Below are 14,787 nucleotides of genomic sequence, written 5' to 3' on the forward strand. Positions count from 1 at the left end.
TTAGACCTTGTAGGCCCTTTTATTGCGATGTATTCCCGTTGTGTCTGGTCTGATCAGGCATGACCTTCATGCCCTCTGCTTTATGCTGTGACTGTTATGATCGTTCTGAAGTGGTCTCGCTAACAGAAGTGGTTAATAATAAACGTTTATGTGTAAATAGATGCATTTAAAATACCTTTCGTTTGAATCGCACGTAAAGTTAGTGTCAATGGGTATGCTTTCCTCAAAGAACGAAAAGAAGAATTAATATGAAAATATTATTTATATTTCCGGTTTCAAATTCTTCGCACGTGAACGGCACGTGAGACTTGCTATGACAAAACCAGCCTCATTCCCAGGGTCTCTCTTCCTCCCGACATGGGGTTAGGGACGGACCATCAGGCGGGAGTGGGAGTTTTTTTGTGGCGACTGTTTACGCAATAATTTATTTTACAAGATGAAATTCTCTGCACGATTTCTTGTCGGAATATGACAGGGAAACGAACTTCCTGCTAGGGAGAGTATCTACATTCGGCCGTGCTGTTCGGTTCAATAGCAGGCTAATGTTCTGCTAAAATACTCAAGTAATATTTTTTCTTTTTTTTTTCCGACAATTTGATTGTGCATGTTTGTACAACTCGATGGAGGGAGATGATACGGACCAAATCTTCCTGTCTAAATAAAAACCACGATATATAAGAACAGGATTAGGGCCCATTGAGCTAGCACCCGATCGAATGTCAGACGCACGAACCAACACACATCTTCAAATATTCAGCTGATTGTTTTCCAAAAAACCAGGACTAGGAATATGGGAGTGAACAATCTCTCTCTTACACTAATACGTCAATAAAGAACAAAACAAAACAGTGAAACGTTTAAAGAAGCAAATGTAACAATCATTTCTGGTTACTTATCTGCTACCCATTGCATACAGATAGGCCTTTCATGATCTTTTCTGTAATGTTTATTTTTGTAAAGTTTCTGCGTTAATCATTATTTAACAAATTAATAATTAACGGAAAAACGTTATTGAAAAGTGGGCGGGATCGGGATTCCCAAGTAAAAAAGGGCGGGATGGCGGGATTAACAGGAAAAAATGGGCGGGAAAGCGGGATCTGAGAACCCTATTGTGGACCCTCAACTCGTTGACAGCTATCAATTAGAGGTAATAATGCAAAGAAACGTTTTTCGTATATAACTTTGCTTAGAATCAATCTTTTTTCATACTTTTTTTCGCTGAAGCGCTAACTATGGCTGAAGCGCCTACCAAAATGAAAATTTGGTGGTTACAAGATTTGTCTTGATTTTTGGTAGCGCCAAACAAAGTTGGTCAGCTTTGTCTGGAGTGTTAATGGGATTTATCGCAGACCAACGCTAATGAGTCTGTTGCTAAGGGGGCGATGACCATTCGTGTTGAAAGCCACGCCCAAGTAACCTGCATCAGGTGACGCCGTACGGAAGTAAGGCGAGTTTCCATCACCGCACCAGGAATTGCAGTCCTTGTAACAATTCTGCGTGTGACCTGAAACGAAGAATCCAGCGTAGAACGAAGTATGGCAGATCAACAGCTGGTAATCGTAAGCGTTATTTGCTCCCACGCTGTTCCACTTTCCATAGGTGCCAGCATTTTTCCCATAGTTATCAGCGGCCGTTATGGACTGGTTGACTAATCGCTTAAAGTAGATCTTGTTTCCAGTTTGGTGATCAACAAACATAATTTCTGTGAACTGAAAGATCAGTAACAAACAGCATATGAAGTCACTGTGGGTTATTCCATTGCTGGTGAATTTATCACAACTTTGAGATTTCCCCGTCTTCGATCTTCAACGTGTATTTGCCCGAGGAAGTTTAACTGCGGAGAAGTAGTTGCCCTTGGTAACATCAGTACACATACAGAGAGTTAAAATACGCACACATAAATCTAGACCTCTCTGTCGCAGTTTTTTCACTGTATCGTCTTCTGGGAAAATAAGTAATTTGGAGTGTTTTTTTCGTTTTACATTTTGAGTTTTTAGGGAGAAAATGAAAGAAAGTATGGTAATGATTTGATTTAGCGCCCTCCATCCAAAAAGTTCCCGTTCCCATCGAGTGCCGTTTTTATAATAAGCACCCCCTAGCGAAAGTGAGATTCAACACGTTCATGACAGTGACATACAAAAAGGTAAACATTATTATTATATCATTAATAATATTATTATAGAATAAACTGATGGGACAAATGAATTATGAAGTCCGCTTTCGAGTCCCTATTGTTACAAGCGTTGAGCTACAGTATCCGTTGTTTTTCATTTAAGTATCGTTTAGATATCGATGTATATTTTGAAAACTTAATAAGCACCAAGTCCTTAACAAGCGCTCTTCTCCAAGCAGCGCTCTTCCTTGAGCTACCAAAAGTAACTTAGCGCCCCTGGCTCTAAATCGAATTATCATGGTACATAATCTCACTGCTACTACTAGAAAACATTAGTCAACTTACAGAGATGTTGTTACAGTTGGTCCTGTAGCCGTCACTTCCATAAGGAAACTGAACGCTGTATGTGACTTCAGTCTTGGGTTTGACATATTCATCAGTAGTGTAACACATGGTCCATCCTCCATTGTATGACGTCATGTCACAGTAGGCCAGAAATGCATTTGAATGGCTTCCTCCGCCCGGGTCCAACAAGTACAGACCATCTCCCTGAGATTGTCCTCGTTTCACAATATGCTGACAATCAAGGCCTAAAAGGATAACAAAGAAAAAACATTATCACATTCCTACCAAGACATTCCCACCTCCGTTCCATAAGGATTCCCCTTAGGGGATTTCCTGACTATCACATCGTCAAATTTGCATCTTCCTCACCAACGAAATTAGTTCTGCAACTGTGCCCGTGAATTGCATCTAAGCTTACTGAGAACGTTATTTTCGGAGTGTCAAATTAAACTTACAGAAATGTGACTATTCAGGGTGCAGTTAGATGTATTACTTCAAACAACGAGGGCTAGCCTCATTTGCAGAAGGATACAAAACATCAGAGTTTTCTTTTCACAAGGGGTTAATCGAAGTCTTTGGCGCAAAGATATAATTGTAAATCTTCGTCCAAGGCATTTTAGAACTGACATACTTACTAAGGGTGTAATGGACAGCAAATGAATGTAAGATTACTACTCCAGCATGGAATTGAAGGAATGAATAGCATGTCTCTTTTGAATCGAAGAAGAAAAATCAAGACAAATTCAGCTAAAATACCTATTTCACAGTGTTTTCCAATAAATCCTGCAGCGCATGCGCACTGGTAACCGCCATCTTCGTACTTGGCCACACACGGTGCATTGTTCATACAAGGATTACTGGAGCATGGAGTCTGTTTCAACAATAAGCATTAAGATATATCTATTGAACTGTAGGTTGTGTTCTCTGATGGTTCAACAAGCCGTGTGGCATCGTAAAGCTGCGCGTGTTTGTTTACACGTGCGCCATCTGCTGTTTCTTAAATTATTAATGTGTGATAAACTTGCCAGTTGCATAATGACTTTTAGGGTCATAATTTATTTAACAGCTCTTTTAGTTTCCGCCTAGTGATTGGTAGAGTCCAGGGTGCAGTGAAAAAACAGGTATAAGGTTTCTCCAAAATTCGCGGTGAAGGCGAACAGGATGGTGGAAAACATTATTCTATTATTTGGGGAAAAAGATCATGAAGATGAAACAAAGAAAAGAAGAAGAAGAAAAACAAAACGTTCAGGCTTAATGATTCTACTTAATGAGTATGCATGCATTTTTTAATTTTTGTAGGCTCAAAGAAAACGAAAGTAAACTGACTTTTTTGTTTGACTCTTGTATAGAAAGAGCAATTGATTATTTCATCTTTGCACCTATATGTTCTTCTGAATCATGTACAAATGAATACCTGTCCTTCAAAAATAGTTTGATATCTGAATTCAATGTTGTACTTACCGGAATACTGAAGTGATGATAAAACGGACTGCTGGTAAAATTGTCCGAGTTGTTGAACTTATCAGATGGGAGCAGTTCACACAACAGCTTTCCGTTGATATCAGAAAATGCAGCCAGGTTATAAGAAAAGCATGAAGTGATTCCTAAACAGGCAAAGCCACACTCGGTATCACTTTGGACAAGTTCTGAACCAATATTGGTGATGTTCAGGTACGAAAACTCGTAGGCGTTGAAGTTGATAAAGCTCACTGCATCTTCAGAAGAACTCCGGCGGAAACCTTGTGAAATAAGTTTACAGATAACCGAGTTTTGTTAACATTTTCGGTCAGATAGTACTTTATTAATGCATGCTTTGCTCATTTAGAAATTTCCAAGAAATTCACGTTTTATCTCTCGTCCGAGCTCTTCAACGTTTGTTAAGGATTTGATATGGTGCTATGAATTGTTTTTATTTTGCTGCAGAAAACGGAAAGCGTGCTTTTAAACTGTTAGTCTGTGTTGTTGGCGGTTTTTCGCTTTAACAGTGGCAAGTTATAGCGATTATAAGTCGTGAATTCACTTCCTTTTGTATACATGAATTAATTTGAGGCCTACCGTTAATAAACTGTGATCCAAGAGGCTAGGACCATTGTAAGAACCAGACAGTTCTTTCGCTTTTGGGGGCCGAGCTCCATGCATGCATTTGTCGTCGTGGCTTCAATCTTCTAAGTAATTCTTAATGTCAAGTATTGGTGTGTTTTAAATCACGCTGAAACTGCCACCTGTAATTTCTGTCAAAGCTGGTTATAAGTCCTAAGATAGAGTTACAGGCTGCTAGCAATGATATTGGTTTACGGCTTGATGTGGGCTCAACTGGGCCAATATTGTGTTTTCAATAGAAAAACATACAAAGATGAAGCAGGTGAAACTCATAATAATAATATTTAAAATATAACTAGCCATTTTTTTGGTTGGGGAACAAGTTATGGATTATACACACAACGCCTGGGTACAATTCATAAGCATGTCTTCTTTAAGACCAGTGTTTTTTTTACTTTCAAGGAAGTAGAGATTACTATTTTTCATCCGTTTGCTTAATTTTTTCTTGCTTGCCTGCTTAATTATATTCGCCCGCGCCAGCAAAAAAAGTGTGACGGGCAGGTTGATTTAAATTAAAATAACAGAGGAAAAATGGATGTTAAGAAACAATGCGAAAGTGTTTGCACGACGATATGAGAAAGTCCGCTTCGAGCTTCCAAAGATTCTAATAACACCAGGAACACTATCAGGCCTCAAGAAACAAAGAAATGGGGGGACTTGTACCAGGTTTCTGGGGTTATCCTATATCTTAATATTTAAAGGCACTTCAGACTGAAACACGGAAAATGTTATCGCCATAATAAATTATGTATTCTCTACAAAATGCAGGATTTTATTATTTCACGCGGTTGTTTTCCAGAGTGTGGATGTGATCATATGATGTGAAATATAAAGTAGTTACCGCCCTGCTACCTTGCAATTATCAAAAAAATACTCCGACTTAGATACGAAAGGTAAAACTAAATTATTATGGGTTCCACGGGTATCTCCGATCGCGGAGAAGTCTACAAGTCGGCTGTATGAAAAATGAAAAATGCAATATTTATCAGGGTCATGGATACGTGAGATTTTTTAATGCTGACAAGGCATGAAAAAATTATTTCGACGAGAAACAACAAGCTTTGTCTTCTGAGCTTAAAAAGACCCTTCAACGAAATTTTTAAACAGCGGTACAGCCTGCAACAACTCACCGAAAGTTTAACTGAGATTCCATCACCTAATTATTGCGAAAATTGCTGAATAGACTTCTGCCTTGTGTTGTGTGTAACTTTTTAAAGATGACTGTTATCATTGCTTTATTCAAGCTACTAGCAATAAATTAAAGTCCTTTTATTAGTGAGTAAATATAAGCGGCCGTAATGGGCCACGTTCGATATATCAATATTTTAACATGGTTCCGAAGCTTTCAGGACAAACTTCTATTTTTGGTGTTGTTTTCTTTGTATCCAAGTCTCTTTTGGGAATTGAGAGACAAAACAATTGCCAATTTTGACCCGAAAGCCTCGGAGCAACGTTGGAATATTGATATCGATCGTGGCCTATTGTGCACTGGTTTATACGATGCTTTTATTTTAAATTTTAAGCTATCCAGGGTGACCCATTGGATTTGTGCACTTACCCCTCCTTATTTGGAAGAGGTTGAGTAAAGTTGTGGGGGTAAGGGGTACTCCCCGAAAAATTTTGGTGGGGGTATATATAGGGGGCTTCTTTTTAATCATTACCCTCTAATTCAGATTAAGATATGGGATTTTCGTTACCCAATTTCAGATCGGACTTCTCAACAACAAGCAGCTGTATTTGCGTGACCATGAATGTTACAGTATCGCAAAAGTGTGCAACTTAACAAAACAAGAAATAACAGTAATGCAATTAAAAAACGGAGATAAGAATCAAGTTTACATCAGTTTGAAATTTTGAGCATGACTTAAAGAACCTCGTCAATTGAATATTGATCAAATAATCGTTAGATTAATGATTGAAATACAGTTTATAATTTCTTCAAAAACTTTAGGCTCGATTTCCGCCACTCACTTGAGTCTGGTCTACATCCCTCTTAGAGAAACGCGGGCTCCTTTCTCGAACAGCGGCTGGTAATCGAGCCTAAAAAAACCCATCCCGAATTCAAACTTAGGGCGACCCAATTTAAAAGCAACATGGTCAAATGATCGATACCATCTTTCAGACCAGAGCGGCTCAAGAAACCATAGTCTTTGGTGCCGCACATATAACTTGGACAACTTATATGAGAAAGTACTTCTCTGGGACACTGTTTAGTCAAAGTTATATCCTAACGCAAACCAACACTCATAGCCCTCTTGCTGTGGGAGCGGCGGCCATTGCTGTTGAAAGCCACGCCCGTGTAACTGGAGGTAGCCGTGCGGAAGTAAGGTGAAACATGATCCAAGCACCAATTGTTGCAGTCCTTGTAACATTTACCCGTGTAACCGGAAATGAGGAAGCCGTAGTAGCGAGAATGATCACAGATCAACAGTTGGTAGGAGTAAGCGTTGTTTGTTCCAAAACCGTCCCACAATCCATAGGTGCCGGCAGCATTCCCATAGTTATCAGCGGCCGTTATGGCCTGGTTGACTCGTCGCCTAAAGTAAACCTTGCTTCCAGTTTGGTGATCAACAAAGATAATTTCTGTGAACTGAACGAAAAAGCAAATGAACTGAATGGTTTCCAATTTATTCAAGCTTGTTCAATCCACACTGGCACGCTTCGGGGATATATCAGGGTTGTCTGATGTCTTCCTCAAATATTTCAGCTCGACTGTGTTTCGCCATATTACCAATTATAGCTAAGACAAACTTGCCTAATATGACTGCGAAGTGTACCTTTTTGTTACGCTTCGATGTCATATCAGGCGAGTTTGGTCTTGCCATGGTTTTCAGATATCAGTTTGGTCTCAGATATCAGGTCAGTGACTTGGTATCGCAGGATATCAGGATATCAGTAGACACGGCTTCTGATTGGCTAATTTGGGCACGGTAAGACAAAATATAAATACCGCCTGAGCCATTTGTTTAAAATTTCATAAAGGAGGAGAATTCTATCAACTTACCGGAATGTTGTTACAGTTGGTCCTGTAGCCGTCACTTCCATATGGAAACTGAGCGCTGTATGTGACTTCAGTCTTGGGTTTGACATATTCATCAGTAGTGTAACACATGGTCCATCCTCCATTGTATGACGTCATGTCACAGTAGGCCAGGAATGCATTTGAATGGCTTCCTTCATCCGGGTCCAACCAGTACATTCCATTTCCTCTAGAATGTCCTAATGTCAAGATATCCTGGCAGTTGGTGTGAACTCCCACATCTGATAACATGGATAAAAATGTTATAATCCCAAAACCCTAAGATGTCTAGATTAGTCCTTAATGTGGACAGTGTTCAAATATAAATTAACGAAGTGCACTTGGACCGCTCTGAGGGCAGTATAAATAACAGATATTACAAATGCGCTCTAGTCCAATTTGGTAGTAATTGAATCCAATTAATAGGCCACATTAGAGTGACGTTGTACCTCTGTCTCAGAACGAGTCTTAGTGCAAAACCTTTGATAAGAAAATGTGTTAGGATTTACGTGAAAATGAACATGTAGACGGAACACATTTTAATATGATCATGAATGGTTTCGCAAGAAGACTCATCTTGAAACCGAGGCAAAAGGCAACTCGGTAGTGGCCTTTTCCTTTGAATGCCAAGTTACAATTGGCTCGAGGGTTTGTCGAACTTAAGCAGTCCTCGAAATTTGTTTTTCCAATTATTTCCTAATTGGAGGGTATGTGGTCCTAAATATATCTAATAAAATGGGATGGGCTATAGAGGAGGTCATGCAAGACGCACGAGATGACTCTAGATAAGGTGTAACAATAAGAAACGATAAAAAAGTCAAGTATGGCAAACTAATGCGTTGAAATACCTATTTCACAGTGCCTTCCAACATATCCTGCAGCGCAAGCACACTGATAATCACCATCTTCGTACTTGGCCACACATGTTGCACTGTTTATACAAGGAGCACTGGAGCAGGGATTCTGTTTTTACCAAAAATATTTCATACTTGTTAAACTGGAAAAAGTCAGTTCTAAGAGACAAAGGTTAAATCTCTTAATCGACATCACCTGGTCCGGTCATGATTATAATTCAGCTCTAGCTAGGGCAAGAAAGTTAAAAAACTAAAGAGACAGTCCTGATGTGACCGGATTTAAGTAGGTTAAATGAGTAATTCGTCTTGACTTCGTCTCGTAAAAATGCGAACCATGATTCGACCAAACTCACGTGCACAGACATGCCGCCGAAGTATTAGGTACCAGGTACTCGTTATTTGTTATTCCGCTGGTTTCAATCAGTTAAGAAGGAGCAATTTTGTAAAAGTTTACAGTTTTAGTGTATCAAAAAGGTGGAAGAAGCATTTTATTTGGATTTTATCGTTTTACGTTTGTCCTGTACTGCTTTGGTAATCAAAGATTGAGTAAATCTTAATTGAGGATACCTACTTCACCCGAGAGTGATATGCTAACATATATGTGTTTAAATAACCTTTCTTCAAGACCCTGTTTGATAAAGTCATAGCGTTTTTTCTCGGCATCAACCCAATGAGATAATTTCTTTACCGACAACCTCAGAGTTGAATATGACACTCGGTGTATTTTCCGAGCCTGATTCTGAGTAATAAAACATCGTGCCCAAACTGCCGCGAGTAAAAAAACAATGGCAGTTCTGGCTTTCGAATTTTAAGGAAAATATTGTTCTCTTTGGAATAAAAGCGAGAGCAATAATCAGTTTGCACTCACTGGAATACTGAAGTGATGGTAAAACGGACTGCTGGTAAATTTGTCCGAGTTGTTGAACTTGTCAGATGGTAGCAGTTCACACAACAGTTTCCCGTTGATATCAGAGAATGCAGCCAGGTTATAAGAAAAGCATGAAGTGATTCCTAAACAGGCAAACCCACACACAGTATCGTTTAGGACATGCTCTAAGCCAAGGCTGGTGATGTTCAGGTAAGAAAACTCTTCGGCCTTGAAGTTGATAAATGACACGCCTTTAGGAGTCCGGCTGAGACCTTAAAAACAAAACTAGAAAGTCAGTGACCCGTAAAACAAGAAAAACTCCACTTAATGCGTCTGGATGGGGTTTAAATGATGGCTAGCGGTCAAAATATTAAATGTCAAAAGGAAATTAAGTTAGAAGACATTCTTCTGGCGTTTAAGGTTTTCCTTGGCTTTGAAATGAAACGAAACGAAACGAAGCGAAACAGAAACAAATCCTCCACTAAAACATCCACGGAACGCGCGACTACCAGCCGTGGAGGACCAGGGTACCTTGCTAAAAATAACTTAAGGGGAATTACCTTGGGTATGAGGCTTATATGGGGGATTGACCCTCTTACCTTGATAATCTCTTGCTGTCTGCTGATAAATAACTCGAAATTAATTGATAGCTGAAATCTGAGACTCACCATATTTAACAACTGTATTATAAGCTCGAGATTTCTATTGCGCGATAGTTGACGAGGGCGCAGCTCGAGTCACCAAGTATGACTTGATATAAACAATAGCCTCCATTTTGCGCGAAAATATGCTCGAATATTTGTTCACGGACATTACCTGTTTCGAGAAGCGAACAGTTTTCCGAAAGCGTAGCTCGAGGCATTGTGATCTTTGAGGAACAGTTAATGTCCAAAGACAAATATCCGAACACATTTTGGCTCAAAGTTGTTATTTGTTCGTTAGTCTGAATGTTTTAAGGTGATGGCTTTTTCTGGTCTTCCTGTTTTCCAAGATGATACGATATAGCGTTTTTTAGCGGTGTAAGGCATGGCGACCTTAACCGGACTATAGTTAACAGGGTGAAATGGCGTACAGCTGAGGATCGAGCAGGAACAGAAATTGCGGTGATACTAAAGATTTTTCATGTTGCAAAAAAGTAATTACAGGAAAGAGGAAGAAAAACAGAAATTTACCAATTGCCCATAAAATGTACCTTGAGAAGTCTTTGAAAGGAAGGCTAAGATTATCACCGCTGAAATCAGACATTCGCTCAGTTGGCCAAGTCCCATTTTTGGTTGCTACGAATTTCGATGTTGAAAGACTTGACGTGTGACTGAAGCAATTTCTAGCTTGATTACTTTGTTAGATTTTCGTGTGAAATTCTAGAGTCTGTTTCAAAGCCTTTTGCACCTGTGATATTTGTTAAGGTGATTGTTTACTGTGGTATTACAGGGAGTCTGCAATGCTATTGGTTGGTGTCTGAGGCCTCCAGCAATGCTAATAAAATGAGTGAATTTTTTTTTTTTAAATTTTGCATGTGTAACGAAGTCGGAGAAGTCTTGCTACATTTTCTTTTGGGCTAGAACTTTTGAAAGCTATATATATTCAAAAGAAGTAATAATCACCCAAATGCCAAAGATCGCGAGGAAATTATATATATTGCTTTAATCCAGCCTGAAAGGAAGTACCACCTTGGCTGATTACGTAATATTTTTAAAGGTGAAGTTCTGAAAATTAAGTTTTCTCACAAGCTATTGTTTTGCTGGAGTTTCGATCATCTATAATCTATATAAAGAGCGGGAAATTGATACAGTCAAATGCCAAAACCAATAGAGTCAAGGGTGTCCCACTTAATGCTTCCCGGATGACGAACGTAACAGAAATACGCGTATCTTTTGTCAACACATTGAAAGAGAAACAAAATTGACAAGCTACCTATTATTGTGAGCCTAAACTTATCTACAAGTATTTGTAATTAAGTTGTCAATTAATTTTGAAAGACTGACTATATGTTGGTTTCACCGCCTAGGTATCACCCTAGGATAAATATTGACAATTTAGAAGAAAACTGAATTGTATTAAATATTTAGGAGTTTATATTTACAAGCATCCCAGCTGGTAACCACAGTTGCAACATATAAATAGTAAAATAGCTAAAAATATTGGTATTCTCTAGAATCTGAGACATTATCTTGACTTTCATATGCTGAAACATGTATACTATGCTTTGATTTATCGTTATTTAAGTTATGGGAGGGTGGCAAAGGTGGGGTACCAATCAAGCATCACGCTGAATTTTTCTGTTAAACTACGTATCACAGAAAATTCTTTTCACCAATCACGCGCCACGTAAAAAGTAGATCATCGATTTTACTTTTTCGACCTGGAGAGCGTCGTTAAAAGAAGAGCTTTGCCGATTCAACCACAAAAATGCATCGGCAAATATGTGACCTCTCACGCGAAAACGTTCTTTACGGTATCCGTTCGAATAGCTGAACGTACGGAAAGTGAACCAGCCTGCGAAGAGGCTCCCAGCGAGGGCGGAAAAAAGATCCGGCGGGGACGGAAAAAAAAAATCCGGCGAGCAAAGCGAAAAAAAGAATTCCGCGAATTGCGCTCCCCCTCGTCACCATCCCGGGAGCCTGTCCGCAGGCTACAAGTGAATGGATAATTTGCATAGCGATAGTCAATTTATTTGTTCCAAGATATCTTCAGACCACTTGGTTCTACATGAGATGATGAGATGACTTTGGAAACGATTTAGTGAAATGTAAATTGTGAAGGTAAATGTGAGGGGTTCACGAGATGTGGGCTGTGTGGCTACATGTTGGGAATTAACACGATGAAAGCTGTGTATAGGTATATGTGGGGGATTAATGAGATGAAGGCTGTGTAAGTATATGTAGGGGATAAATGAGATGTAGGCTGTGTAGGTATGTGTGGTGGATTAATGAAATGTATACTCTCTAGGTATATGTGGGGGATTAATGAGATGTAGAATGTGTAGGTATATGTAGAGGATTAATGAGATGTAGGCTGCGTAGGTATATGTTGGGGTTTAATGAAATGTATAACGAGATGTATACTGTCTAGGCATAAGTGGGGGATTAATGAGATGTAGGCTGTGTAGGTCTATGTAAAGGATCTGTGTAGGTATATGTGGGGGATTAATGAGATGTAGGTTGTGTGGGTATATGTGGGGGATTAATGAGAAGTGGGCTGTCTAGGGGATTTATGAAATGCGGGGGTATTTTAAGGGATCTTGGGGGAATATTTAGGGGGGGTGGTAGAGGAAGAATACTTAATTATATGATATCCAGGTGGTATTGTTTTAAGAGAGATTAAGAGAGATGTGTACATTACGGTGGAGTTAAGTGACCGCCCAACCATCCGGGTGGTGTCGCACTTATAAAGCGAAAGAACAAAAGGCTTGGCTGTGAGCCAATGACAAAACACTGACGTCATAGCCAAACTGGACAACGAGTTTCTGACACCGGCTGGATTTGATTATTCAAAATGGCGGACATACCTTAATTTAAGGTTATCATATGCTAATTTGCCAAACATTCTTTATACGCACGCTTATGTCTCCTTATGTTCTGTAACGACTTTGTAATTTATGCTATACATACTGTTATATATTAAAATACGCGTTCACCTTGTGTACCTTGATTTACAGTAGTCAGATTAAGCCTTGATTGGTGACGTTCGTTTAAGGTTTTCTCTGCCATCTAATATTACATGTTGCAGCGAAAGGGTAGTTCAAATTCGTCGACAACGTCTACCGTCTACGAATAAGTACGAGCGAAAACAACTTCCGGTGCCTCGCCGCCTAAAGCATCACAATTTTCAATGTAATTTCACCAGATATCATTGTCTCCGCAACATTTAGATTTGAGGTCAATTAAGTAGCGAGATCCACGAGAACTGGAAGCTATGGAAAGAGAAATACGGTAATAATTACTTGGTTTGGGGCGGGAAAGCTCCGAGTATGAACTCGCCATGTTCAAGGACGTTATTGATGACGATGGCCTTTAAGTATTCAAAGCCTTAAGCTATACTGAAGAAGAAGAAGATGCAAACGATCGCCGTGTGGTAATGGGGAAGATGAAAAGGTATTGCAGCGGCCAAGTAACGTACATGTAAACGAGATTGTTTCAGCAGGAGGGAAAAACTTCCTACCGAAACGCTCGACAACTTAATCGCTGAATTAAAAAGAACCTTGGCAAAGAACTGCAATTTATGTGATTTTTTACGGTTTTTACACAACACTGTCATCTGCGTTCGACTGGTCTTGGGATAAAAGCACAAAGCAGCCACTTAGAATTAGAGACCCCGCGTTAAACAAGTGTATAGACCTTCCAGCATCCGAGATGCAAATATTGGGATCTTAACAATGACGACGGCGACGCCGAGGACAACGCCGTGTAAAATTGAATTTGTCCGGGATGCCTATGGCTTTTAAAACCTCCCTCAGGCTAAATATGTAATAACTGCGTTCAATTCTAAATGGAAATACGAAAAATTAGCAGTTCGACTCATCGTTCGCGTTCGCGGTCATTTTGCGTTGTTGTTTTGCAGAGGACGGCTATGAAATGTACAAAGGTTTACTGAACACACTTGTACAGCCTTTGTTTTGCTCATTAAACCTTTTGTTTGGTGGCGCTCATTGACGTCATGGTTTGCTCCAGACCCCGTCCACACTACGCCGGAGGAATTGAAAAACGCATACAGCTTTATTTCCACGGTTTGGCCAACGGTCCAGAGTAATCCGTCACGAAAACGGAGCTTTTCGAAAACGCTCTTCAAACCGGAGGAATTTGAAAACGCCGGCTTTGAGTTTTCGTGTGACGGAAACATATAAAACGGGCCTTTTCGATAGGATCAGGAAAACCACGTAATTTCCCTAGCCGAGATTTCCTGAAAAAAAAAAAAAGAAAAAAAAAAACCGACCGGTGATTAATGCGTTTTTAAATTCCTCCGGTGTAGTGTGGACGACTGGGCTTAAGCTTCCTAGGCTCCTAATGAAGTCAATTATCAGACGGCGCTCTTCAATGAGTCCAAAGAGGAAAAAGTCGAAGGAGGTCCCGCGCAAAGGAGAAATGCACAACAAATAAACACCGTAAACAAAATAAATATTTAGAAGTGGAACTCTTTACAGACCTCGATCAAGTTTTATATTCTTTATATGTTACTAGCATTATCACGAAGGCTGACTCGGTGGCTAAATAAAGTTTTACTTTATTCTGTTGCATTTATCCGAGGGAATCTGGAACACATTTAAGAAAACTCTTGTTATTCATTAGTAACAGGCCACCTGTGTGGGATTCACCTACCCAAAAGGAAATTGATGACATCCAGATCTTGGGTATACAATTTATTATCGAATACCAGGGTATGTGATTCGCATACCTAAAAGGAAATCCGTGACATCCAGATCTAAGGTGCACAACGACAAGCCGCTCGTTTTGTTAAAAATTTGCATTATCGAATACCAGGGTATGTCACC

General features: G+C 39.6%; 2 protein-coding genes and 1 pseudogene across 2 annotated transcripts; all 3 read right to left on the reverse strand.

Annotated features, from left to right (window-relative positions):
* The window catches only part of LOC145497502 (uncharacterized), a 111,750-nt pseudogene that overhangs the window by 16,529 nt on the left and 80,434 nt on the right, over nt 1-14,787 (reverse strand).
* On the reverse strand, nt 918-4,001 carry LOC145496979 (uncharacterized). The gene is made up of 4 exons (XM_081476746.1): nt 3,920-4,001; nt 3,215-3,329; nt 2,459-2,703; nt 918-1,709 (listed from the first exon to the last, which is right to left on the reverse strand). Exons 2-4 carry the CDS (start codon nt 3,303-3,305, stop codon nt 1,341-1,343), a joined length of 705 nt encoding a protein of 234 aa, XP_081332872.1. The 5' UTR covers nt 3,306-3,329; nt 3,920-4,001; the 3' UTR covers nt 918-1,340.
* LOC145497319 (uncharacterized) lies at nt 5,987-10,567 on the reverse strand. Its single transcript, XM_081477142.1, has 5 exons — nt 10,492-10,567; nt 9,300-9,571; nt 8,426-8,540; nt 7,563-7,819; nt 5,987-7,148 (listed from the first exon to the last, which is right to left on the reverse strand). The coding sequence occupies exons 1-5, from the start codon at nt 10,565-10,567 to the stop codon at nt 6,786-6,788; spliced, it is 1,083 nt and encodes a 360-aa protein (XP_081333268.1). The 3' UTR covers nt 5,987-6,785.

The sequence above is a fragment of the Orbicella franksi genome, chromosome 9, assembly GCF_964199315.1.
Source record: "Orbicella franksi chromosome 9, jaOrbFran1.1, whole genome shotgun sequence".
NCBI lineage: Eukaryota > Metazoa > Cnidaria > Anthozoa > Scleractinia > Merulinidae > Orbicella > Orbicella franksi.

What these genes read in the sequence shown, in the direction of transcription:
- LOC145496979 (XM_081476746.1), bottom strand. Translation starts at nt 3,305, where the DNA reads ATGAACAATGCACCGTGTGTGGCCAAGTACGAAGATGGCGGTTACCAG. An exon ending in TGGAAAACACTGTGAAATAG is followed by an intron (nt 2,704 to 3,214) that starts GTATTTTAGCTG and finishes TTATCCTTTTAG; the next exon opens with GCCTTGATTGTCAGCATATT. An exon ending in CCAACTGTAACAACATCTCT is followed by an intron (nt 1,710 to 2,458) that starts GTAAGTTGACTA and finishes CTGATCTTTCAG; the next exon opens with TTCACAGAAATTATGTTTGT.
- LOC145497319 (XM_081477142.1), bottom strand. Translation starts at nt 10,567, where the DNA reads ATGGGACTTGGCCAACTGAGCGAATGTCTGATTTCAGCGGTGATAATC. An exon ending in CCTTTCAAAGACTTCTCAAG is followed by an intron (nt 9,572 to 10,491) that starts GTACATTTTATG and finishes TTTGTTTTTAAG; the next exon opens with GTCTCAGCCGGACTCCTAAA. An exon ending in CCAACTGTAACAACATTCCG is followed by an intron (nt 7,149 to 7,562) that starts GTAAGTTGATAG and finishes TTTTTCGTTCAG; the next exon opens with TTCACAGAAATTATCTTTGT.